This window comes from Aspergillus brasiliensis (genome assembly GCF_001889945.1).
Source record: "Aspergillus brasiliensis CBS 101740 unplaced genomic scaffold ASPBRscaffold_3, whole genome shotgun sequence".
Classification (NCBI taxonomy): Eukaryota; Fungi; Ascomycota; class Eurotiomycetes; order Eurotiales; family Aspergillaceae; genus Aspergillus; species Aspergillus brasiliensis.
Window position 1 is genome coordinate 2,980,965 of NW_027137444.1, and position 25,141 is coordinate 3,006,105.

Here is a 25,141-nt window from a genome sequence, read left to right on the forward strand (position 1 = left end):
GTAGCATACTAATAAGATTCACCAGCGGTGCCGTTGTGCGGCTGGCCGACCATCGGGGGGTAGCCATAAGCGGAAGTATCCTGCTCAGACGGGTCCAAGCTTTGGTTCATGATATTGTTGGCGCTGTCAGCAGCATCAGGAAACCCGGCACCTGGTGCCATTGGACGGCCGCCAGGGCCCGGAGCCCCTACGGGCGCGCCAGCACCATATCCACTGCTTGTTGGACGATTCTGGTGCTCGCCTCTTGCGGATTGGGTCTAGAGGAATAATTAGCTTCCGGATACGTCATGAAACTCAATGTCGCCTGTTACGAGAAAAAGGCAACATGATTGAGGACGTTGCACAGGTCTCACCTCGCGATACTTGGACAGGTAAATCTTGAGGGCCTCTGCATAGTTTTCAAACCCGAGGGAGGTCATGGCGAATAGAATGTCCTCTCCGTTGACAGTCTTGCGCTTTTCTTGCTGGCATTTCTCGGAGGCTACGGACAATCGGGTAAGACTCCGTCAGTGAAAGAGCTTGTAGAGCAGGTGTGGTCGCACCAACCTTCGCTAGTGATGAATGAGATAAACTCGCTCACACATTCCTGCATGCACTCCTTGGCCTCCTTTGCGATTTTGGCATTTTCGGGCAAAGCCAGCTTCATGATGCGGGCCACTTGATATGCAACATTAGTATTCTAACTTGGTATCAACTGTGATAGGCATGGATGATAGTGATCAGGCGCGTCTTTTACTTCCAGACATTGGGAGGGTGAGCGGGCTTATATGATGGGGAATGTTGCGAACAACCAAAGAGACGAACGATGAAAGGGCCAAGATAAGCTATATCCAGCCATGAAGATCCAAGTCACAAAAACACACAAAAAGGCCAAGATATATCATCAGAATAAAGCAACTAAGGGGCGGTTGAGGAGGGGGCTAGGTGAACGATCATAGTAGGGCAAGAGGCGGTTGACCAGCAGATAAACGTAAGGTACGCGCAAATCAGGAAAAGAGAAAGCTGCAAGGGAACGCAACTAACCATTTGCAATCGGTAGCCATCTGTCCTGCTCCTTCACCTCGAACTCTCCCTGACCCTGCGCCTGGCTGTCTTGTTGTTCCTTATCCATTTGTTCCTGGTCTTCACCCGATTGAACTTCGGGTTCCACCTCCGGTTCCTTCGAGGGAGAGGTCGACGACATGATTTTTAGCTGTTCTGAGAACGTGCAGAGATACTGGATTTAGAAAGGGGGCTTGTCTCTAACTGCTCTGTTGGCAAACCACGTCAGAGCTGCGTGCAGCACGCGGTGGATTCTCGATCTCGCGCGCTATGATACAGCCGCGCCAAGGACAACGAGGGTTGCGTCTGGCTGGGCAGCGATTCGCTTCACGACAGCCTGAACGGGGAAAGACGGGCGTAGTTGCGCGTGTGGGGGATTGGCAATGCTTCTGCGATAGTCTTGCTTTAGCGTCGTGAGCAAGGACCGGCGGGATCTATTATTCGACGAGGAGGGTGGAGGGGAGGGGGGTGTGTGTGTGGTCGCAGCAGGCGTTTCTGTTTGTTATTGTTTCTAAGGTACTTTAAATCTGTCTTGCCTGTCCTTGGGATATGCGTCTTTTCTTTTTGCCCTTTTTTTTTGTTTTGCTTTTATTTTCTTTCTTCTTCTAAATGGAAAGATCTGATTTGATTAGCCAGAGTGAATGAGGATACAGCACCAGAAATCTGGAAACTCTTTTTTGGGCAAGCCCCCTGTGGCTCTGTGTGGAGGGAGTCTAGAGAGGGCGCGCGCGCGACTGCAGGAGTGGTCACGTCAGCAAGCCATGCGCACTTGACAGTTTCCAGCGCGGAAGATCTGGGAACAAGTCGGGGCGGGATGTGACGCGGGTAATGCAACACGGAAGTAACCGTGGGTCAGACTGGCAGTGTGGCACGTTGCGCAGCTGGGAAAAGCAGCAAAACCAACAATTAAAGAGGGAGCGACCGACCAGGCGATTGGATCAAATTCCGGTGGCCACGACGCTGGGGATGGATGGGGCGTGTTGAGTTATTGGCTTACCGTCCAGTAGAGAGCAGGCAAATGGTCGTAGGGCAGGTATTACTGGGGACGGCCGCGATGCGCGCAGCAATCAATTGGCGAACCAGAAGTCCCTGGCAAGACGAGCAACGATCACTGGTTGTTGCGAGAAAGTCCCCCGACACCAATGAGATCGGACGGAGATCTAGATATAAACGGTGTTTCTCCAACGGAGGGGATTCGATGGATGAAACTGATGATGCTGCTGGATTTAATGGAGTCGCGATTGATGAGTGTTGACTGCTTGCTCACTCTTAAGAGAAAGATGAGGAAAGAGAAGAGGAAGAGAAAGAGAGAAAGAGACAGACAGAAAGGAAGAGGAAACGCGCGACGCTGCTGAAGGCCTCAGGACTCTATTACGCTCCTCTTACGTGGTATCCTTGAGTATCTGTCTGTTTTCGGAAAGGTGCAATCCCTCTATTGCGGGTGGAAGAAGATGAGGGGTGTCACAATACGGTATTACACGTGATGTCGGCCTGACATCGTCATCATCAACTTGCCAGTCATGAACAATGCGGTCTACATTGAGATACATCTTGTCGAGTCATTCTGTCGCGAATATACTAAAGAGAGTCTGCAGTATACTAAGTTTCAGACATGGCTATCTCCGAGCTCATCCGCCTCGAAGCGTAAGCTCCCCCTATAAGCGAGGCTATGGCCCCCGTTGATCTGTATCCTGCATCTAGTTGATCTGACAACCCGTAAGCTTGCACCAGGACCGTTTTTGGCCGATCTACAGTCTACGTCTTCAGCAAACTAAAGTAGGAGGCGTCGATACCCTGGCTGACGCTGCATGGTCAATTATACCAAGTTCATGCATGGGTGTAGAATCCTGGCTAGAAGGTGGACCGGATAGCAGGTGTCATATCAGGCACCGATGTATAATCCTTCAGTCTCGGTCCCAAAACGTCAAACAAAGCAGTCAAGGATGACTGCATAGAAGCTGTCAAAAATAAATAAATAAATAAAAAAAAAAAAAAAACAAGTATCTAGTAGCTACTGTTTACACCATCATCTTGAGGAACCCTATCTTCAAGTGAAACCACCTACTTCATGGTTGCCATCAGGCGAGATTGCTAAGTGGAACCTCTGCAGCCCAACGCTCAGAAGATGGTGGGGATAAGGAAGAAACGCATCCACCAAGTACTTCATTTACGTTATCAATAAATCTGCGGATTCATACCCAACAGCTACCAGCACTACTTGTTGATCTATAACCGTTACAAGGAGGAAGGGATCTTAGGCCAGTACTCAGGAGCCATGCCCGCCAAGTATCACATCACAATCACTTATCTATCTAGTACTTACAGAATAGCCTGAGGCTATCATGAAGCAGCCAGTCAGAAGGGCTACAGGCGTCCTTGTGCCTGGACAATGTGACCAGTAGAGTCGATCAAACTTGGGCGTAGCAAACAGCCTTAATCCGGTCGGCTGCAGCTTAGACGCCTTGTCCCACTGAGGCCAACTCATCCGAGCCACACCCTCCCTTCGACGCATAAGCGCCTCGAGCGAATTGGTCAATATACGCGCCCTAGAAAACCTGCCCGGGAGCCAAACCTGGGTCAATGGGAGGAGAGATCGTTGTGAAGAAAGAGGAGGAAAGCTCAGCACCGAACAAGATGATCACTAGTAGTACTTTTACTTATCATACTCTGTATATCAACCATAAAACCTTCCCGACCAGCATTATCAAACAAAAGCTTAATGTCTTACATCTCGCATTTCAGACCTGGTGAAATCTTCCTTGACCCGGCACTGTTCATTAGGCACGAGTGCATCGGAGGCCGCAGCATTTTGTGGTAGAACGCCGGTCCCTGTCGAATTTGCCTCATTCCTATCATTGATGACGTGTGGGAGCTTCCGGTTCTTTTTGTCTCACCCGGTTTTTGCTACAGTTGTAGTCACAATCATGGTGAGTTTGGGATCAAATGCAAAGCATCAGTGAAGCGCAAACAAATGGCCGTAGTCAATCACCGGACATTTGCTGTTAACGCCGCAGTTGCATTTCCTCTAACTCCGAGGTATATATCTGTTAAATCCATCATCATCTCCATTCCAGGTTTTCCATGTTTGACTTCTATAGTAACGGCGTGTGCTGTTGTTAGACATGCCGTGCTGGCTTCATCTGTATGTTGCCGTGGTGTTCCAGTACCAGTAATACTGGTTGTATATATAAGAATACTTCTGGGTAGTGTTTATAGTAACTGAACAGGGCGGGATAACTGAGCACATGTCGTCAATATTGATTGGAATAGCAGATGGAAGTTGTTAGAAGAATACTTGCTAGTACTTCTGTTGGTTGGCCATGACCGCCAGCTATACTTATTCGCTACAATAGGAGTCCAGTGTGATAAAGAGAAGAGGAACATTTTCATTTTAGACCCACTCATATGGGGGAAACCGGCCACTCCTAGGCCTCAGCAACATACCAAGCATTTACATAGAAGGCAAGAGGAAAACATGAGTGGAGAGCTAGAAATGGACCGGGTATGTATGAACATGCATGTATGGAATGTGAGGAACTATGAATGGTCAAGTAGGTGTTGTTTTCCCGCTGGTAGTCTTCTCCCAAGGGTTGGCTTGCTTGCTTCCATCCTCCCCTCCTAATACAATGATTGGGTTGATAAAGTTAATTAGATGGGCGGTCTAAAAGGTTATTGTAAGGCGAATATAAAGATTCATAAAATGAAGGCCCTGAATACCGTTCACGGCTCGGTCCAGTCCACCTGATCTGTTACAGGATCGGAACCGTCCTTGGCGTACGTGATACGGAGACGAAGGCGAAGCTTAGGTGGGAGGGCCTGCAGGACGTTAGTCAAAGGCAATGAAGGACGCGGTTGGTTATAACTTACCCCACTGAGTGCTGCAACCTTAAGCATCTGGATACCTTCATCGCCAGCATCGAGATCAGCCTTGTTGATGGCACTGAGCTGGAGCTTCTGGCTCTTGGGCACGGCTGCTTGCAAACCAACATTGGAGAAGCGGCCAAAGTCTGAGAGGTTGCGGAAACGAGCCTGAATCTGTGCACTCCCACCGTTGCCACGCTGGACTTGGAGGGCAAGGGAGAGGTCGTTTTTGTTAAAGACAGTATGAGCAGGGGCCGCCGAAGGGGCAGGGGCGGGGGCGGGCGAGGCAGAAGATCCCAAGCCTGCTAGAAGATCCAGACCTGAAGATGCAGGCTCCGCGGGTTTGGGAGATGGCGTGCTTCCATTCGTGTTGAACAAGTCCATGATGGCGGCGGTATTGGCGGATCCTGCAGGCTTCTGTGCGGGTTGGGGAGAAGGTGAGGATAGGCTGGAATCGCCGCCGAGAATATCGGCAAGTAGATCAGCCGTGTTCTGGGAACCGTTGGTAGTTGGGCTAGTCGGTGGAGCGTCGCCGCCCATAAGGTCCAAAAGCATGTCCTGCTCAGCCTGCTTGGCAGGCTTCTTAGATTTGTCTTTCAGGATCTTGCTCTGGCGCTTCTTGGCCGGTGCACCCAACACTCTTTGTTCTTCACGGATCTCGGGCGGAGGCATGCGCTCGAGAACTCCATGACGAATTTGGTCATAGCCGAACAGGTTGATGTACTCGACAGCCCGCTGTTGAATCTCAACACTCAGATCGGCAGTCCGGCTGCTGAGGAAGCGACGGAGCCGCTCGACCTGTGCAGGATCTGACATGCGCACGGTAAGCTTCATAGAGGCCGTAGTGATGTACTCCACTACTGTTTGCGTGGCATATGTGCTATTGAGGATGTTGGTGAACAGGTCAACGATGTCGCTCTCTCTGACCTCTTTGACGAGCTCCTCTTCCTCATACTGACCGCCACGGAGAAGGTTGTCACCGTACTCGCCAATGACCCAGGTAGCAGCAAGGGTAAGACCTTCTTGCGAGATGTCTTCTTTCAACGAAAGATAAAGCTTCTGCACAGAGTAGGTCTGCAGCTCCGGTGTGGTGGCTATGAGGCGAACAAAGGACGAGAGGATCTGCTCCTTGACATAGGCACCGGCAAGCTTGAGTACTCGGAGAATCGTGTCAACATGCCAGCGTTTGTTGGGGGCATAACGATCAGCAGCGATACCAATCTGAGTCGTCATGGCTGGCTTGAACTCGTTGTCGGCAACTTCCAGGAAAGCGAGCAGCTCCCGCACGAGAACACGCACATTACTCTCATTGATCAACATGAAGCTGAGATCAAGGGCACGCCTTCTGATACTGATATCCGGGTCGCGAAGACACTCCAGGATGGTGTTGCGGTGTCGCTGAACTGCATTGGGCTCAATTGCAACAACTTTGTTCAGCGTGTTGAGAGCAACGTAACGGATATTGTTGTCCTTGTTGGTCAGGAACTTTCCAAGAATGTTAACACCCAGCACCCTCAGTCCTGAATCCGCTTCGATATCGAGAATTGTCAGGACAGCCTCGTAGAGAATAGCGTTGCCGACGTTCTTCGTCGAATCAGTGTTGGTGGCCACCTGGGCCAGAATGTCATTGATCATTTCGCTGGTCGCCGCATCCCCTCTTCCTAGTACCCTGAGAAGGCGCAGGATCTTCACCTGTAGGAAGGGATCGGTGATGCCGGAGACGTCATGTTCTGGGGCGTATCCCGAGGTGGTCAAACCCTTTAGGGAGCGCACAAGACCACCGGCCAACGGCCGGAACATCTCGATCACACCCTCCTGACCTTCTTCCGCCTCCTCAGCTTCACACATGTCAATCGCGAGTGTTAAACCGCACAGCAGAACACCGTGGTTCCTGTCCGACAGTAGAGTTTTTGCCTTTTCCAGGAAATGCTCTTGCAGGTCGGGAACCTTGCGACATACACGCATAGCACACAGCGCCGCCTTCCTCCGAATATAAGGATTTGCAGTAGACATTAGGTTTTCGACTTCAGGGAAAAGGTCCCGGGACATTTCGACGGAGGCGATGTTGCCCAGGGCGCAGAGGGCCAAGCCGACGATATATTGGTTGGAGTGATTAAGGTCACTGCAAAACATCAGCTGAGAGATTCTAAGCCGACCTTTGAATACGGACTCACTTCTTCAATGAGTTCGTTACCAGCGTCAAAACTTCTTGATTCTCATCCAGTAACAGCATCGTCCCCAGATATCCCAGGCGCTTGTCGGCGAAACGGTGGGAGGCTAGTAGTTTCAGACATTCGATTTGACCGAAGTGTGTCCGTTCACCAAGTGTGAATAAATACAGAAGCTTGGCCACATTGTTTCTCCTGTGTAAATGAATGAGACGCGGGTTCGAGTGTTTGTAGAGGTTGGCGGTGCCAATGCTAACCGGATGCCCGAATCATGGCTTTCTTCCCTGAAAGACGCACGGATGGCCGCACTCTCCTTTTGAATGACTGCACGTTCATCGGCGATTGTCTTGGCCGATCGCACATTTCGGATAAACTGCTTGACTATATATGATAGGCGGGAGAGGGGGCGACAGTTAGCGATCGAATCCCGGGGATAGGGGCATGGGCGCTGTATAGCAATGTGGGGGAGGGTTCAACACAAGGACACCTACGGGATGCCATGGCGGCCACAAGGACCCCCGGATGGGAAGGTGAAGAGAAGGGGGAGGATCGACGCGGAGGTGAGGGTCGGAGAAAAAGAACGGATGCGAAGAGACCAGTCTGCGCAATCCGGGGGTCGGTGATATGGAGGAAATAATAATGACGGGGTCAGGGAGTAATGGTCGGATGCAGCAGCAGTAACGCGGCGGTGGTCAGTCGTCGAGAGCCTCGCCCGTCCTTTGCGAGTTGGCCGGCTTGGCATCCCTCAAGAGCGGCCGGCTCATCACGTGTTTGCACGGTGAGCTTGCACGGCGAGCTTGCAGCACGGAGAGTAAAGCTACAACAGTGACCAAATTATATCATCACACCATGAAGCGTCGGGGTTGCTTCAGGAAGGTAATAGAGCAAAATCTGCTTACAAGAATCTTACAAACAATAAACTATTCCCGAGATTTCGGACTGATGATGATTAACGAAATTTAAAAAAAAAAAAAAAGGAGAAGGGAAAAAGAAATATAGCATGTCCTGGTTTCGATCCAGGGACCTCCGGGTTATGAGCCCGGCGCTCTTCCCCTGAGCTAACATGCTGGGATTGATGTAATGTCAATATATATTATACACTATATAGCAAATTTAATCTCAGTCACCGCCTTTAACTACCATACGATGCACCCAAGGGAAATGTCAATTTGCATCTTGTAGGATCTATGTATTGATCAACACAAGATGGGCACACTAAAGTATGATCGGTCGCTACTACATACTAGTAATGTCGATGATCAAAGTCTGAAGTTATAGAAGGTATATAAAAGGATTACTATATTAGCTAATGCTTGTCTCTTGGACTCAATATTCTTACTGCCAACCAGCAAGACAGAAGAAGCTCACAAGGCACCACATCTCTTGCGCCAAACATAATCTCGAAGAATATATCGTTGGAGGATCGGCCGAGTCATTTACCTCCCATCAACTTGGCGGTGTAAGTCACACAATGAACATACCAACATGTTTATCCGCTCCTATATGGAGTACTACTAGTACCAAACCTGGCGGTGAGGTACAACAAAGGGGGGCCCGATAGTATATCTTTGTTACGGCCCACAGAACTGCATTGAAGTCCAACAGAATGACACAATCTCCCGAACCCAACATCTGTTACCGAAATTGCTCGGAAGACTACTGAACAAACCATATCAACTAATTTTTCGCTTCCAATTGCTTCAATACGAGCGTACAACTCCGTGATGGAGAACAGTAGCAACTAACGGACAAACATTCACCCAAGCCGTCCTCACTGGAGCTCTTCCACGTCAGCCGATGGATCCCTGTAAGCTTATCAATTGATAATACCATCGGATACGAACGAATTCCGAAGAGACGAATCAGCCTGCTGCAAACATGCAATCAATCAATCGATCAATCGTTATCATCTTTCAGGCTTTCCCCATGTCCATAACATGTTTAAGGATCGTACCATGGCCGACTTCCCCAGCCAGAAAACAAGAGTATTCAAATGATCGAACCGTTCTAGAAGAATGCAATCGATCGCAAAGCACCACCACCTGTCACCTATAGTGGGGTAGGGTAAATGATCAATAGAAAACACGTGCTTTTTCTCACGGGACACCGGTCCCAACACTGGATCGTCCACCATGCTGCTTCACTACTGGCTCCTAGTCCGGGTCGGCAAACCATGGATCAGTGCCTCTTTCAGACTTCACTAATTGTCCCGCAGCCCCTCCGAAGGACCCGGGATAATCACACACTGACTGAGTAGACTATGCTGCCTGTGCCCGCGCAGTGAAAGTTACCAGTTCCCAACCGCAGTTACCAGTTAGCATAGCCTCACTTAGAACAGCTCAACTGACTGCCCGTATTAACTAATTCCTGATGATCGTAAACTGACATATGTCCTCTTTACTACCGCTTTACGTCCTCGTACATGATACGTATCTAGTTACCTTCCCAAAACAAAACATCTTTGGATTTGCCAAACTGTCCTGTCCTGTCCTTACAACCCTTGTCCAAACTAGCAATATACAAGGAGACACAAAAAACCACAGATCCATACCTGCATGACCCCAACAAACCGCGCACCCACCACCCATTCAATCTATCCATCGGACGAACCAACCAACCAACCCCGCCTTCAGAATCTTCGTTGCCTGTCTGTCTGTTCACCTGCCCTCTCGGCCTAAATCCGCAAAAGGCCCCGGGAAACACCATAGGCGTACACACGCAGCCAGCCCCAGCGGACTACCACCAACCAGCCAGACAGCCAGCCTATACCATAAGATCTATTACTGCCTAAAACAGAGACCGGGCAGATAAAAAGAAAATTTAAGAGGAAAACTCACCCTTCCACTTGATCTATATACCTGTCTAGTGGCGTACAGGGGGGTGTGTGTATGTGCCTTGAGGGAAAGAGAGAGAAATGAGCACAGATTCATCAATGACAACCTCACTCCGACGCCACGCAGACCAAGAGGATCTCTGTAATCCTGATGAACCTTACTACAAACGACGGTCGTCTTTCTTCGGCCATGTAACTGGCTACTACAATACGGACAACAATCATAATAATGATACTAAGCAGACTACTACGGAGAAAAGCCACGATGATTCCTGGTCCATAAAGAAGTTTCTGAGTCGGCATGTTAGTAGTAGTCGTCGATATCGGGTTCTGGAACGCGGCGAGCCGAATCGGCTGAGGAAGAGGTTCACTCAATAATGAAATGAAATGAAGTTATGGGAATGGGAGGGATGTATCTATCTATCTATCATTTTGGATGTGGTTTTTGTTATTGTTTTTGTTATTATTATTTCTGTTATTATTTCTATCTGTTTCTAGTCTCGGGAGAGGAGTACATGGTACATATATTAACACTACAACAACTCCCATCGATGGCTATCTAGTGCACGGATAATCACTGTAGTAGTAGTAGTTATTCCCTCCTATGCTTACTGGCGTTGGCGTTGAAATGGGCCATGCCACCACTACTAGTAGTACTATTTACTACCATTCATTCCTACGGCTTCCGCTCCCAACCCCAACCGTGGAATGGTTGGTGGGTATTATCGGCACCCGCGCAGGAAATTTCCTCCCACGTTAATTTTATTCTTTGATTGGACTATCTCATGTAACTTCTTATCAGTGGGTGTCTTTCCATTTCCACCAAATGTCACGATCATCTTCTGTCCCAAGGATCATTGTCATTTGAATGAGGAACGGACGGGTCAGGACCTCGGAGCTTCGTATATTCTTTTTATTATTACTATTTTATCCATCCTTTCCCAAGTTAGGTTCTGTTTTGCTTTACCCATTTTCGTCCAATCTTGAGCCATGGTTCCGAGCTGCTTCTTTTTTTATTTTTATCTTTTTCCACGTCGAATGCTTGGCGTTGGCAACTATCCCCATCGCACCGTACCTCTCGAATGAAGTGAACTCCGGTGTTATCCCGACAGATATTGAATTATATTGGCGCAGGAGCCCGTACGCCATAGTTATGGATCGAATTATGGAGGTCCCTCGCAACGTGGCGCGCTCGTCCGTTAGAGACTAGTAACTAACTGGTCTCTTTCCGAATCTAGACTTCTTTTCATGTCTCACTCTGTCCGTAGTTCGGTGGATTCGGCTTCGGTGTGGGAATGACCGAGCTCGAGTCTAGTCAGTTAATCATCCATTTTGGATGTATTTTATTGCTGCCACATGTAAATATTCGCCTGCTTCGATAGTTAGTAGTAAACGAATATATTGAACATGCGAACCACAAAGAAAGCAACGCATCATGACATGATAAAGATAGCAAGTAACTTTGTGGTCAGATGTCGTAGAAAAGCACCAATGCATGCATGCACGTACTTAGGGGAATGTAAGTCCTTGGTTGCTCTGCCTGCCAGCTCAATCCGACGTGGTACCTTACAACACCCTCCCGGCGTTCACGTTAGCCCCGTGCCAAGGGACCCAGAACAAGATTTTGTTTCTCTCTCTTTCAACGTCTGCTAGGAAAAAAGTTAGACTGGTTGGGTTGCTGCAAGAATGTTGACTTTGGGTTTGATGCTTGGACGTTATAGCATGTATGTATGTTTCTGTGTATGTATGTATGTATGAATGTAGATGCAAATGTCTGGTTGCCTTGACATTGGGATATGTCATATCGGATGTCTGTGATCTGGACGACGTTGGCTATGTGCGTCTTGAAATGTAGCTGCTTCTGCTTGTTGGCTTTGTGGTCTGGGTGCCTCATGCTTGTGGTTTAGATACTGAAGTGGCTGCAACTGTATTTCGGGCAGGTATGGTGCGGTTTTGGTGTTGGTATGGCTTTGTTGCCAAATGTATATCTTCCGTGGCATTCCGATGATAAACAAGTGGGAATGAGTGGTTGTGCTTCTTTCAGATATATATAGAGTGTTAGGTAGTTGATCCTGCAAAGATGTGTTGTGCTATCATGATTTCGATACTATATATAAATATTGCATCGACAGCATAGGGCTAGTTGACGCAGGTCGGTTCGCGGAGATCAGACTAGTTCAGATATTAGCTATCATTGGAAGGAGCTAGGACATGTACTGTTGCAGTCGGAGTATATAAAACTTAGACATCATATAGAGTGAACTGGCATGACGAGATAGTAGGCCGAAGTCTCCTGGGAGTAGTCGTATGCTATAACAATCGTGGGTTGAGTTGTTGAGTTGTACTACTACTAGTATACCGTGTCGCCAGGGCAATTGAACAGAAGCCGATGCAAGATGTATATTATTGAGCAAGAGTAACAGGATTTGGGACGCAAGGATGAGATCCTACTATTCTGTATGGAGTGCAGAGTGCATGTAGTATGTATTGAATGCAATGCTGAATCCACCCTGCATGCAGTTGAAAATTCTGTTGGAATGGACGTTTATAATGCAGCGCATTGCTGCATGGTATCTCCTCATTCATATACACCCATTAACTTAACGAAGTATACTCTGTTGCCTATTGACACTGCAGCTACTCGTGCGAAATACTCGGTAGCCCAGCATGTAACGGCAAAATGGGAAGGGTAACGCACACCCGGCTATCCTAATAAGTTTGGGGGAGTCAGGTACCAGAATTGGTTGGATACACAACGGCTTCTTAATGTTAGGAAGACCCACACCCCCTCATAGAAAAAAAATTAATCCGCCTATCATCAAGGGCGTTCAGACCGAGACTGTTCGGTGATGATTAACTAGCGAGTAAATGATTATTACGAAAACCCACAATATGGGTGCTCCATATGGCCGATGGAGCATGACATGCATAGGTAGCGGAGCGCACGAGTAGTTATCTATCTATCAAGAACGAGGGGAACGCCGGGACTAGACAAAACGGACTATGTACTAAAACTACCAAGAAAACTCTGGGCGTCCTGTGCGTTTAATTAGAGCTGTCTTAAAACCATGGTACTGGGAGAGCTGGCTACCTTTCCCTGCCTACCCGAAGGCTGTACAGAATTAAGCCACGCTGAACTCTCCGAGTGAAACCCCATTGTCAAGGGCTGACGGCCACCTGCTCTCGCCTCCGTACATGCAAGGTGGGAAAAGCTAGCCGCTACTTTTGTGTGCTCAATCTCTTTCCAGCGGATGTTAGTCAGACGGAATGTCTCAGTATCCCATCTCATGCCTCTCGTTAGACTGAGATCTAGCCGGGTCTCTAAATAATCAGGAACAATGGTCCACTGATTTGCACTGGATGACCCTTAAAACTCCTGGGTATTATCGCGAGGGGGTGATGGTCCAAACTCAACGGATGAAGTAACGAGTATACAAGACGACAAGCATAAGACTAGTATGAGCACACTGGTAACTAAGTAGTAGCCTGGTGATGCGCCGGGCTAGTAGATGTCATGTTATGACAATCACAGGCCTGAACCAGCACGAAATGCGCAACGATGGGAGAAAGCGTCGATATCTACCCAAATTGGGAGCTTGACAGGATGCTAGCAACGTTGTGTAGTGACTAGATAGCACCTAGGTCAGTAGTAGACTTGCGCGACTGCTCTGCGCTCTTCCTGCTTCTATTGCAGCACACGCGTAAGTGGGCTCGCATGGGCCTGGCCTCGGCATTTCGGGTCGAGTACGAACTAATGATTGAAGACTCAAGTGGACTAGACACCAACTCGCTTGTTCCTAGTTGGTTTGTAGGAACTAGGGAGAGTCGGGGCCGACGAAGTAATCTGCAAGGACCAAAGTAAACAATAGGAGAATATTTCCGTTGCCGGGTTTCAGCGTGGTGATGACTCAGGTCACTCACACCCAGGAAAGTCGAACCGCGCCCAGTCTGATCGCATTTGACTAAAGTAAGCCACTGACGCAGGTTAATATTGTCCAGGCCTGCGGACTTCCTCAATTCGAAGGCAAGACCGGATCACAATCACGGCGATCGACGGACACCGCACTGGATCTGAAGTCTTGTGTGTTCTCAACCTTTGGACCCTAAGGTTTTTAGTCGGGAAAAAAAAAGAGAGTGGCCCCACTATAATTGCGAGCAGCAGCTCCCTAACTGACAATGGAGATTCGACCGTTACGGGCTACGGGCGGTTTACGTTATTGTGGTGGGTGCTACACGCTTTGGCCAATGCATACTCGACCTGTCAATGGCTGTCAAAATTGTCAATTTATTAGCTTGTGGCCAGCGGAAATTGGATGGGCTGGAAGCGGGAAGTTTAACATGAACTCCCATCGTGGTACTACTCCATCTTCCATACACCCCTGTTTGATGTGGGCGGTACCTGACTAACTCGGTCAGAGTGATTTTCAGGTGATGGAACTGGAAGAGCGCAGACAAATGAACGCCAGCCATTTTCCGACCGAGGGAGGTGAGTAGCAGGTGAGTAAGACACTGTGGACTGGTGAGTAGGATTACTCCATACGATCAACCACCAGAGAGAGATAATTACCTATCGGATACCGATGGTTAAGTACCGATCCCTAGCCGCCAGAGAGAGGAACGAACACAATCCACCCACCTAACTACACTGAATCTCTGCTGGTCTGGATCTCTGATCGTATCGGCTGGTAAATGGTAACATTGTCATCGGCTCTCATTGACTCGGTTGAAGCCAAGCTGAGATTGTCGCATCGCGATTATAGCTCCTGTGGACGGTGTCTCCCCACCCCAAGAAGCCCCGTTGGACCGTCATCTCGGCCCCCTAAGCATTCCTTATGTGATGTCGCAAAGATGGAGCCCAACAGCTTAGCTAAGGCCGGGGCGCGGAACATGAAAATCTTTCATTGTGCTTACTGTATTGTGTAGGTATGATCGCTTAGGTACTGCGAAGCAACCCAGTAGGCATGGGGAGTAATCATGCATGCGCTCAGCAGTCAGGGTACTTTGTGAATGAGAAGCGGTTCTTGCCGTCCGTAAGATTGAGCGGGAGTGTTGGGCGTGCATCCGGCTCATGTAGGCAGGTCTGAAAAGGTCTTGCACAGTACTTTCCGCAGGTGTGATTACTTCTACAGGTCATGTCGAGCTCTTCCAGACGCATGGACATGGATTATATGTCATAGGCGCGCGCCTTCGATAACTAACGGTGGAGGCTTCCTTGGCATCGGCCGAAAAGCCTAAGGAGCAGCTGCCTAGTGCCTACACATTCTCAGAAGCTTCCTTTCTCTTATCATAATAAACTCAATTCCGATCAGGATGCATGGATCTCGTATGTGAGTGTCGTCGGAGGAGTAAGCTTTAGCATGACATCATTGGCTACTATAGAATCAATCTGCCCTAATTAGCAGATCCAGAAGAGTTTAAGAATGATTCGAAGAACATCTGCTCAGGTATGTTCTAGGAGATAATAATATGATCTTCAAGGGAGAAAACGCCTTGCCTCCTGCCCCCGAAGGCGCCCCCGACGCCCCGGGAGGAGCTGAGGCTGTATTGATTAGCGCCTTGTTTTGAGGTGGTACTGACGGAGCTCGCACATACACTCATACAGCAGAGGGTTGTAAAGTGGGCTGCGTCGTGCAGTAACAATATTCGGATAAATTACTAGCTGCTGTAGTTAGTCGGTTTCTAAGTATGGAGTGTGGAGTACGGCAGATACCATGGGTCATTCACTGGCTAGGCAGTCCCTAAGGCAGGTACCAATGAAGTTGCCCCTAGTTTCTGGTAACAATAATCGGATTGGGCTGCAATCTGGCAGTTTAGGTGCCACTAGTGGTCTTTTCTCCACATTTGGAAGAAATTTTTTTCGACAATCAATTTTTGTGTTCTCTTGTGGTTTTTTTACCCTTACCATTCAGGACTTCCGCATGATCTCTTGTCGGAATAGGAACTAGCTAAATACGTATTAGATGAGAACCATACACAGACATACACAAAAAACCCAACGGGATGCTGTTGGACATTTGGGAGGTGGCATCTGCAAGTATGTGCTGGACATTCTCCTTCCAGAGACCCGTAAATGAGATCGGTAGCCAGTAGACACACTAGATGAAGGAACATGTTTAGTGGGTAAGGGAAAAGAAAGGGGAGGGGGAGGGAGGGGGGATCAATGAGAAGAACGGGTTGATGCATAGAATCCATCACCTGAGAGTGAGAGAGCTGTATGTATGGAGTATGTAAGATGGTAACGGACACCGAAAATAATGAAGAAAATCAAGCGTCCCGATGGTGGATTTGGACTGGTTCCAAGTGGTTCTGCTGTGACGGCCGGCCCCGGGGAGGGTCGACGGTGTGTAACCACTAACCAACCGACAAGATCCCCTGGTTCAGAAACGGGCGGGTTTGTTTGTGTCTCGGCCCTCTCAGTCCCTCGCTCTCGACTTGTTGACCGTTTGGGAGTCTACTTAGTAGTAGTAGGTCAGTCAGTAAAGTAATAGTAAGTTGGTACTAGTCAGTAAACTAGGAGGTAGGCAGAATAGCTCTACTTCTCTTTCTTCTCTTCTGGCTGTCAAGTAGGAAAAACCGCTGCGAGATAGGCAGGCCGTCGGTCCTCGTTGGGCTCATCACCTGGTACTTGCTTGCTTGCTTACCATTCTGCTCGTCTCGTCTCGCTCGTTACTTACTCTCGCTTTCTACATCTTCGTTGTTTTGTCCCTTTCTCCCTCCTCCTCCCTCTCTTCCTCCTTTCTTCATCTTCCTCGCTTTTCTCATCTCATCGGGGGTCCTTCTCTCTCCTCTCTCTCTCTCTCTCTCTCTCTCTCTTCTCTTCCTCTCCCCCCTTCCCCTCTTTTCCACTCCTTTCTTGTCTCTCTTCTCCTTTCTACTCCTTGTTTTGTTTATTACCGGAAACCGAGACTCCCCCTCTGTATCTTTGAATTTCCGCCACTCCATGTGGCGTGGCTCCAGGTCTCACTATTGCTACTAAACCCGATTCCCACTACCTTCCTGCTACGATTACCCGTTCGTTCTAAGCCAATAGTCACCTGCTACGACCCCTTCTGATCCTCCCCCCGGTCTCCATACCTACACTACTACTCAGGTAGCCAGCCAGTACCAGCGCCTGGATCATCCTTGAACTTACTACTTTCACTACTATTACTTTCACTGCCTACTCACACACACACACTACTACTTACAACAACCCACACGCTCCGCTGCACCCTAGTCCCTCCCACCGCTTTGCATGTCTCGGTTCGCCTCCGTCTCTAGACAAACTACCTCGGATTGTTCCTCCTCTTCCTTTCTTCTTCCACCTTGTTTATTTGGTGCTTTGTTTATTTCAGGCTGTTACCCGTGCCTTGCTATCTACGCTAGATTCGCCTGCTGGTCGCGTGTCTAATTCTGCCCCGGTCCTTCCTGATGAGTCCAGTCACCCGGTCCAACGTCATCTCCTATAGTTTCGGTGTCCACGTTTGACTGGTCAGGCGGGACGAGATATCTTTAACCAGACGCCATGGCGATATGGCCGTTTGGTCGTAAGAACAAGCGGCATACGATCCAACTGGATACACCTGCCGTGGCGGATGCCCAGCCGTCGCAAGAGCCTCGCCACAGCCTCGATGACGGCAAGCTCGGCAGGAAACTGTCCCGCAAGCACTCAAAACGTCAGAAGAACAGACACGCCCAGCCTGTTGAAGTCGTCCCGAGCTTTTTGCACGATGCTTCTCATCCGTCGTCTTCCCCTGTCGTCCAGTACCCTCCACCTACGTCACACAGCGAGCACCCGACCCCGATGAAAGAAAACCGGGCCCCGGTCTCCCGAGCAGGCCAGCAGTCCGACGCCTATACCACTTACTCTACCATGAGCCACGAACAACCTTCTTTGTCTCGCTCTGGATCGATGCTCAGATCCAAGCGCAATGAAAATGGTCCGGCAGTGTTGAAGAAGAAGCTGAGCAAGCGCAAGGCATACGAGATTGCCAGGGAACGGGAAATACGAATGTTGGCTTCCGCTCCGATCGATATCCCTCGTCGCCCCTCTCCGCTACCCGGGGAGCAATTTTCCATTGAGACACGCAGGGGTGGTGGCGCCCAGAGTCGACGCTCCGATCGGCACTGCTCTGATATCAGCCTTTCCATGCGTGACTCTCCTGCATCCTCACTCACGGATATTTTCGAATCTTATACGTTCAAGGTCAACACCTTTGCTGCTTGGACGCCTCGCCCGGTCATACGCTACGTGGAAGCTCCTCGGGTATCGACTGCCAAGAGTCAAAGACCGTCTGAGCCTTCGATTCGGAAAGATAAGACACCAGCCTATGCCACACACAACGAGCACTCGCGGTCTAAGAAAAGAGTAGACAAGCTTGCCGACGACTTGGATGCCGGTGCCCTCAGGGAATTGCTTGAAAGGGACCGCCGGCGCAGGGAGAGAAAGCAACTTGAAGATCAAGCAAGACTCCACCGGAAGTTACAACGGGCCGCGGAAGAACAACAACGGCAGGCAGAAGCCGAAGCCGATGTTGCTCCCCAAGAACCATCCAGCGAGGCTGAAGACGCATCTTTAGCTCGACGTGGTCGGCCTGGCGCGGACAGCCGGGCTGTATCTGACCGATCAACTGATAATGCTCCTCAGGCAAACGAAACCAATGCCTTCCGGGGCGGTAATGCTTCTGGATCTTGGCTGAGAGGTGCTTCTAAAGACACAGATCGACGCGACCGCGAGTCTGTTGACAGTGTCCGCGTCATCGGCAATATCGACGACAGCTCCATTCGGGAACCAAAGCTTGCGATGCGTCGTAGCTTTGCTCCTTCACAAGACATGGGCATGTCCGGTAGCAGTCTGTCTCATTCGCCCTCGAGGCGTGAACTGTATAGCCCAACTTCTTCGCAACTCTATGGCATAGGCCGAGAATCGACATCCGATATTTCGCGAACCATCGACTCGGACCGGCGCTTGTCTGACCATGGTAGCGGACGTGTCAACACACTGACTTCCATTTTCCGACGTGGTAGCTCGCGGCTCAAGCGCAGCTATCGCGAACGTTTCCATGAACGCAGTCCTGAGCACTCGAACCCGTCTCATGAGTCTTTCTTCAAGGTACAGACGCAATCATCTGGCCCGCCGCCGTCATTCGTTGCGCCTCGGACATTCCTAGGGTCAGGTACTATCAAGCGGTCGCAGTCCAAGTTTACCGAACATTTCGGCGATGAACCCCTTTCTCCACCGGACTCACGGCTTCAGTCACCGGACATTCCAGAGGCGTTGGATGAGCTGGAGAGAGAGAATGAGATGTCAGACCTCAATATGGGGACCCAGTATCCCATCCCAAGTTCTGGGTCTGAACCCCAGGACATCCCGAGAAATCCTCATCATTCTTGGACAGGTGACAGCTGGGAAGGCGACCCAGATAATCTTCCTTTGTCCCAATCTTTGGCATCGATTGACTCCGAAGGGTCCTGGATGTCAGGACAATTCCTGCGCCGCATATCGCAGAAAAAGGCGAGCAATCCACTGCGCACCAGCCTTAGCTCATCGCGAAACATTATGGAAGAGGGCCGTGAGGGATCCACCAATGGTGATGAGGTCCCAGGTAGCGAACCCCTTGTCAGATTTGGGACCAATCAGGATGATAGTCCCAAATCCGGCCCTGATGTAGCCGGTGCGTCGCCTGACAGGGACACGCCTATGGATAGCGTACCAGAGCAAGCAGAGGAGACCTGGCATGAACAAATTGCCCGGCGACCTGTACTTGTGACTCCAGCCATCCGTCCGAAGTCCAACGAAGGACTCCTGAAGAATATTCAGTCGTTCTGCGCTGAAGAAGATTTCAGCCCCATCGCAGAGCATTCTGCTGAGTTTGAACTCGAAACGCATGGCACCCACGAAAATGGGCGCCGGCACTGAGCCAGGTCGCTAACGGACAATCTTGTGCGCAACGTTGCTTCGATCACCCGTGGTAGATCCTAGTGACGCCCTTGCGTCTTTGAGGGATATGCGCCCGTGTTCAGATTCAGCTGATGTCAACACGATGCATTTACCTCATGTTCTCCCCTATATATCCCAGTCGCTCGTTTAAACCTTTCCTATGTCGCTCCTTTTCCTTCCAGATCCTCCCCACCCCTTCCCCTCTTGCTTCCCCGGCGGATTTCCTCAGGGTTCATGGCGCTAGATGTAGCCATGTTTATATTTCTCCGACGCTCTCATCGGGTCAAGCACAGGTCGTGTCCGTGCTCTTGTCTTGTTGGTGGGCATTGTTAGTTTTCGAATTTGTTGATACCCCCACATCAGCGGAAGTTTGAATGAGTTTGCCCCGATCAATCACTGCTTGGTGGTGATCGCGGACACATACGCGTTTTTGATAGACTCGAAGCATCCTCGTTCTTCAGTTCAATGCACATATTGTGACCCAATTTATCTGTTCCAGTCTCCTTATTACGATTACCACCCGTGCTATTGTTTAATGTCTTGACTGTACTATATGCTCGAGTATTGCGGTTGCGTTATCTGTCGAGAGATGGATGACCTCCTGGACCGCTTGCCTATTGCCTGTAAATACCATCCGAGGGATCTTTACACACCCTAGACAATATATCAGCGAACTCGACATGACTGATGATACTTTTCTCCCCCATTACATTCACCCTTGATGGTACTGCCGTCTTCTTCCGCCCTCATGTCAGGTGATCGGAGAGACTCGCCGAGGCCGGCTGCTGCTGCTGCTGCCTCAGGCGGACCGCGCCTGTCCAGACCGGTCGCGATTCATAAGCGACGGGAGCACGTCATTTGCCTTGGGGAGGTTTCTTCCTTCACCGTTTCGTGCATCTCCTTCCCCTTTCCCTTCCACCAACCAAGTTGCCCAACCGGCCCGTAATTTACTGTTGATTATATCAGATCAGTTCCATATATTGCCTCTTACTACTATTCAATTGCAGCCAGAATGTCTGCTGTTAGCCTGACAAATCAAACCTGTCTTCGTCTCTCACGAGGCGTCTCTTGGTAAGCCCGGCCATTATTCACCTAGTTAACTGCTGTCTTCGACCGTGACCGAGAGGCTTCGACGCCCCGGGGGCGATTAGTCAGAAGGCGGTGCAACGTCATGGAAACGGGAATCGCCCACTCAAAGGCTCCAACTACAAATTCGATTTGTGCCCCTCCGTTGCTGGGCTGCCCCTCATTCGGAGCTAATCATCGTCTCAACTTTCCCATAGTTTTAAACCATCCACTCTGGCCTCCCGACGCCTTCTCTCTTCCTCCTCCTCCGCTAGATTCTCTATCACGTCTCCCACTAGAACCGCAGTAGCGCCCTCTTTCCTGCGTCCCTCTCCGTTCCACCACAACCGTCGCGCTTTCTCTCACACACCCTCCGTGAAATTCACCCCCTCATCATCCACCATGTCTCACAACGTTGTCGACATCAAGTCGTATGTGCAATCCCTCCCCTTTCCTGCGAAGTCATCAAGACACCCCCGCTCTTCGTCTCCCCGCACTCTCCCCTCTCTGTTCTTTCTGAGTTCACCTACTGACTAGACTTTCTCTTACAGTAAGGCCGAGTACCTCGAAAAGATCGTCAACTCCCAGGACCCTATCGTCCTTGACTGCTTCGCTACCTGGTGCGGTCCTTGCAAGGCCATCTCCCCCAAGGTTGAGCAGTTCAGCAACGAATACCCCAACGCCAAGTTCTACAAGATCGACGTCGACGACCTGTCCGAGGTTGCTGCCGAGCTCGGTATCCGTGCCATGCCCACTTTCGTGCTCTTCAAGAACGGCGAGAAGGTCGATGACCTTACCGGTGCCAACCCCAAGGGTCTGGAGGAGAAGATCAAGGCTCTGCTTGCATAAATTGCCTGTTGATAGACGATAATGAGGGGATACCTTGATGGTCATGCTAGTTACAGAGATGAAATTTAATTGATGGGCTTCTTACCCCGCACACCTATTTTAGACTATCCTTGGAGTTGATAGTGCTGGCCAGTTGTGAGTGTAATGATGGTCACATTTCTAAGCCATAGTAGCAGTTCAATTCCTCCGTAGTATGTAGGAAGAATGGATAGTATGGAGTAGTTATAGGGATAAAATCAAAATATCCTACGCTAATGTAAGATGACATCAAGCTTGCTTGACACTTGACAGATCAAAATATCGCAGTAAATAAGACCAACTCGACTACGGTCGATCTACCCGGACATATCCAGGCTATCGTACATCTCCGAGCTAAGTATCAGGCAAATAACCACAAGCGCCAAATCACAAACTACTAGCAAAGCATCGAAAGCGGTCTCAGCGCCAAAAGAAGAAAAGATACACTTGTCTATTTAGAGAGCATTATCAATCAATTGAACACAAAAATCCCCATCTGCTAGATCTCCTTTATTGACCTACAATATGATACTGCATTTTTGGTGTCAATAGACTATAGAATGCAAGACTGTAATCCATTTTCTACAAGCGTAGTAGTAAGGTAGTAAGACATATAGTACTTGATCTGATGTCCGATACGATGCAAGGGAACGGTATAGTACCGACGAAAACAACCACTTAACCTCATGTTATATTGCGTGCAAGCCGACAATGATATAACTGTAGGTTTCATTAATCATAGACCTTCACTGGAGCACTGTCCGTTGCTAGATGGAGGTCATAATAAAAATAATTACTCCTGCACATATAACATCTCATATAGTACTAGCTCAAGTGCTTCTGGTACAATGTTGCAGTAAGTTGGATTTCCATCTCAGGATTTTCTTTTATCAACTTGGAATGGTAAACGATAATAACGTTTTCAGACATAGTTAGACTATTGTATCTGTTATGGCGAGATGTGACGAAACTTCATCTTAGCAGTTAAAATTTGAGGTACCTGAAGTGGATTGGGTTGGGCCTCGCTACCACCTACTATAGATAGATTTAGAAATATGGTAGACATCGGTCCTATTAGGATAGTTAGTTGATATTGCTTGAATACTTTTTTGTAGCTCCGCGTGTGTATTACCTCAAGTGTATGCGGCGTTAGACACTACTTCGAAAAAAGTAGATTCTAATTCATTCACGTAGGTTGGTACCTAGTCTCTCTGTTATACAAGGACCATGTCTCACTCAGATAGGATTCTTGGTACAGCTGGCAAGGTAAGACGTGGTAAAAGCGTTTAGGATCATTGTTGATTGATGGTCCGCAGTTCTAAACTGTAGTCCTAAGGATTGGCACCGTTCATCTAATATGCCAAGTGCTTTTATCCCCGTGTGTTTGATGTGGACAGGAACTTGCACACTCTATCATATGCTTCTTTGGTCTAGGTGTTGAATTTCTCTAATCTCTAGAAGTATTATTATTAACTTGGTGAAACTCTGATACACCCTCTTATGATCCAATAATTCAACATGCAATATCTAGTTGCCATGATCCACTTCATACTGCAGACAGGCTTGCTCGAACAATGCAGTCAGGTTGAACTCCACCCTGATCTTCCTAAACCAGATTTCGACCAAGCCAGAACCTGTAGGCCCCAGGGCCAGATAGACGCAAGGTGGAGGATCTAGTCACGACCCTTTTGAGTCACCGTGGGAGGGCACGCATATCAGAAGGAAGAGGTATGTAGGAAGAAGAAAGGTTGGGTTGATTACTTGTAGGCAATTAGATCCCTAGTGTGGTACTCGTTTATAGGCATAACCCTTCTTTAGTTATGTCATTAGCTGTAACACCGATCTTTATGCCTACGGCGTGTGCTGCGAGTTTGAGGTATTCAACGGTGTCCAGGGCCATATCCTTGCTTCAGACGGTGAAGAGTGCCTGCAGTGCTAGCATCTTGCGATGGCGGGCTCGATTAGGTGAGAGAATGTGAACTGGATTGAACGAATATCTAATTGTGGTGTCGAAAATCAGCAATATAATATCTGCGCAAATATAGTGACTCAATTGTATGGTTGCAATATCTATGTTTACTAGTATCAAAAGCCTTACCCATCTAGCTAAGCGTTAGAAGAGAAATGATATCGCTGGGAAGAGAGTAGCATAATGATATATATTGTCCTAAGTGGGAAACCGCCTTATAAGTTTAGAAATTGGGAGCTCGCAAGTCCAGCTGTTGATAAAAAGGTACGAGCTCCTTGGTCCAGACCCCAGAGATATGTAGCTTACTTCTCTGACACTAATATCATAACGTTGCCTAGATCAATTTAATTAGGGCCCCCAAGCTCTACAGCCACGCAATATTCGGAGTAAGACAATTCCATTCTCTCTAGCTACTGGGTAGCCCCCAAAATGGATATAAAAGGGAGATGGTAGCTGCTGCGACTGGTTTGGCACTTGGCCAACTACTATGTGCAGTGTAAGCGTTCACGCCTCTATACTATGCAGTGAAAATCAACCGGGCTAGATAAGATAACTAATTACCGTTGGAACTGACACTGTCAATCAACCAAGCACAAAGAAGCGGTCTGAAGAAAATTGGGTCTTCGAGTCAGTCGCAGGTCTTTCACTTTCAGACACTGGTCAAGTCTAGATCCGAAAACCATGTTATCATCGACTATGGGTACCACATATCACTATCCATATCGTAGTGATCGTTTGAGATACATCAGAAGCTTATTCAAATCCGCAAATAGTCAATGCGGAGTACTATGCATGCAAGGTAGCGGCTAGACGCATCGACAGTTCACACGTGCAGATGCCGCAAGCGGGTGTAGATAGTCTACTCCGTAGTCTACAATCAATTTTCCCATTTACGCAAGAATATCGTCGCTCCTTCCAACTCCTTCCCTATCAGAAATCACGTCCAACTAAAAGGTCTCGAAGATTGCTACTTCATCTATCCGTACCTTATCAGGATTAACTGCTGCATTAGCCCCGTCCGAGTACGGATATCTTTCGGACACACCAAAGGATTCCCAGGGAAGTGGGCCAGAGAGTACCACCACAACACGGCTTACGGCTCCATCATTCAGCTACACCTGCACTGTGCGCACAGCCACCTTTTTAATGAATTATACCTTCTCTGCCCCGTCTTGAGTTATGCGATGCCGTACTATTGTGCTGCTATGCCATTCTTCTCTTGTCTATCCCCTGACTCCGCGGAAAGCATACCGAGGCTAGTTATACCCGATTATGCAACAGAAAGATACCTTCTGTGAGGCACGTGCGCTAGTAATTAATTAGGTGATATTGGCTGTCATATGAATTAATCTAGTCATGGACTTGGCTAGCCCAGTTGCAGCTCGGCTGGATCGCATAGCATAGGAGCGAGGCCGAGG

General features: G+C 48.9%; 8 protein-coding genes and 1 non-coding gene across 9 annotated transcripts; 4 read left to right on the plus strand and 5 right to left on the minus strand.

Annotated features, from left to right (window-relative positions):
- Positions 1-8: 8 nt before the first annotated feature.
- On the minus strand, positions 9-1,183 carry ASPBRDRAFT_53116 (nuclear transcription factor Y subunit beta; the record flags this gene model as incomplete). The annotated part of the gene is made up of 4 exons (XM_067627007.1): positions 9-257; positions 354-481; positions 547-657; positions 1,024-1,183. The coding sequence occupies 4 exons, from the start codon at positions 1,181-1,183 to the stop codon at positions 9-11; spliced, it is 648 nt and encodes a 215-aa protein (XP_067482414.1).
- Positions 1,184-1,694: 511 nt separating this feature from the next.
- On the plus strand, positions 1,695-3,443 carry ASPBRDRAFT_73366 (uncharacterized protein; the record flags this gene model as incomplete). The annotated part of the gene is made up of 5 exons (XM_067629209.1): positions 1,695-2,289; positions 2,367-2,446; positions 2,560-2,685; positions 2,950-2,954; positions 3,372-3,443. The coding sequence occupies exons 1-5, from the start codon at positions 2,012-2,014 to the stop codon at positions 3,441-3,443; spliced, it is 561 nt and encodes a 186-aa protein (XP_067482415.1). The 5' UTR covers positions 1,695-2,011.
- A 1,318-nt stretch (positions 3,444-4,761) lies between these two features.
- Positions 4,762-7,571, minus strand: ASPBRDRAFT_193832 (AP-1 complex subunit gamma; the record flags this gene model as incomplete). Its single annotated transcript, XM_067620679.1, has 5 exons — positions 4,762-4,857; positions 4,909-7,024; positions 7,077-7,265; positions 7,328-7,451; positions 7,562-7,571. The coding sequence occupies 5 exons, from the start codon at positions 7,569-7,571 to the stop codon at positions 4,762-4,764; spliced, it is 2,535 nt and encodes an 844-aa protein (XP_067482416.1).
- A 495-nt stretch (positions 7,572-8,066) lies between these two features.
- Positions 8,067-8,138, minus strand: ASPBRDRAFT_t86. Its single transcript has one exon. It is a non-coding gene; the product is annotated as a tRNA-Met (tRNA).
- A 1,215-nt stretch (positions 8,139-9,353) lies between these two features.
- On the minus strand, positions 9,354-9,880 carry ASPBRDRAFT_478788 (uncharacterized protein). Its single transcript, XM_067625969.1, has one exon. It carries the CDS (start codon positions 9,774-9,776, stop codon positions 9,504-9,506), a length of 273 nt encoding a protein of 90 aa, XP_067482417.1. The 5' UTR covers positions 9,777-9,880; the 3' UTR covers positions 9,354-9,503.
- ASPBRDRAFT_478787 (uncharacterized protein) lies at positions 9,881-10,456 on the plus strand. The gene has a single exon (XM_067625968.1). The coding sequence runs from the start codon at positions 9,985-9,987 to the stop codon at positions 10,279-10,281; it is 297 nt and encodes a 98-aa protein (XP_067482418.1). The 5' UTR covers positions 9,881-9,984; the 3' UTR covers positions 10,282-10,456.
- Positions 10,457-12,931: 2,475 nt separating this feature from the next.
- Positions 12,932-13,506, minus strand: ASPBRDRAFT_40443 (uncharacterized protein). Its single transcript, XM_067624355.1, has one exon. It carries the CDS (start codon positions 13,190-13,192, stop codon positions 12,953-12,955), a length of 240 nt encoding a protein of 79 aa, XP_067482419.1. The 5' UTR covers positions 13,193-13,506; the 3' UTR covers positions 12,932-12,952.
- A 3,901-nt stretch (positions 13,507-17,407) lies between these two features.
- ASPBRDRAFT_53119 (uncharacterized protein) lies at positions 17,408-19,801 on the plus strand (the record flags this gene model as incomplete). The annotated part of the gene is made up of 1 exon (XM_067627008.1): positions 17,408-19,801. The coding sequence occupies one exon, from the start codon at positions 17,408-17,410 to the stop codon at positions 19,799-19,801; it is 2,394 nt and encodes a 797-aa protein (XP_067482420.1).
- Positions 19,802-21,289: 1,488 nt separating this feature from the next.
- Positions 21,290-21,736, plus strand: ASPBRDRAFT_193834 (thioredoxin family protein; the record flags this gene model as incomplete). Its single annotated transcript, XM_067620680.1, has 2 exons — positions 21,290-21,318; positions 21,439-21,736. 2 exons carry the CDS (start codon positions 21,290-21,292, stop codon positions 21,734-21,736), a joined length of 327 nt encoding a protein of 108 aa, XP_067482421.1.
- Between the last annotated feature and the right edge of the window lie 3,405 nt (positions 21,737-25,141).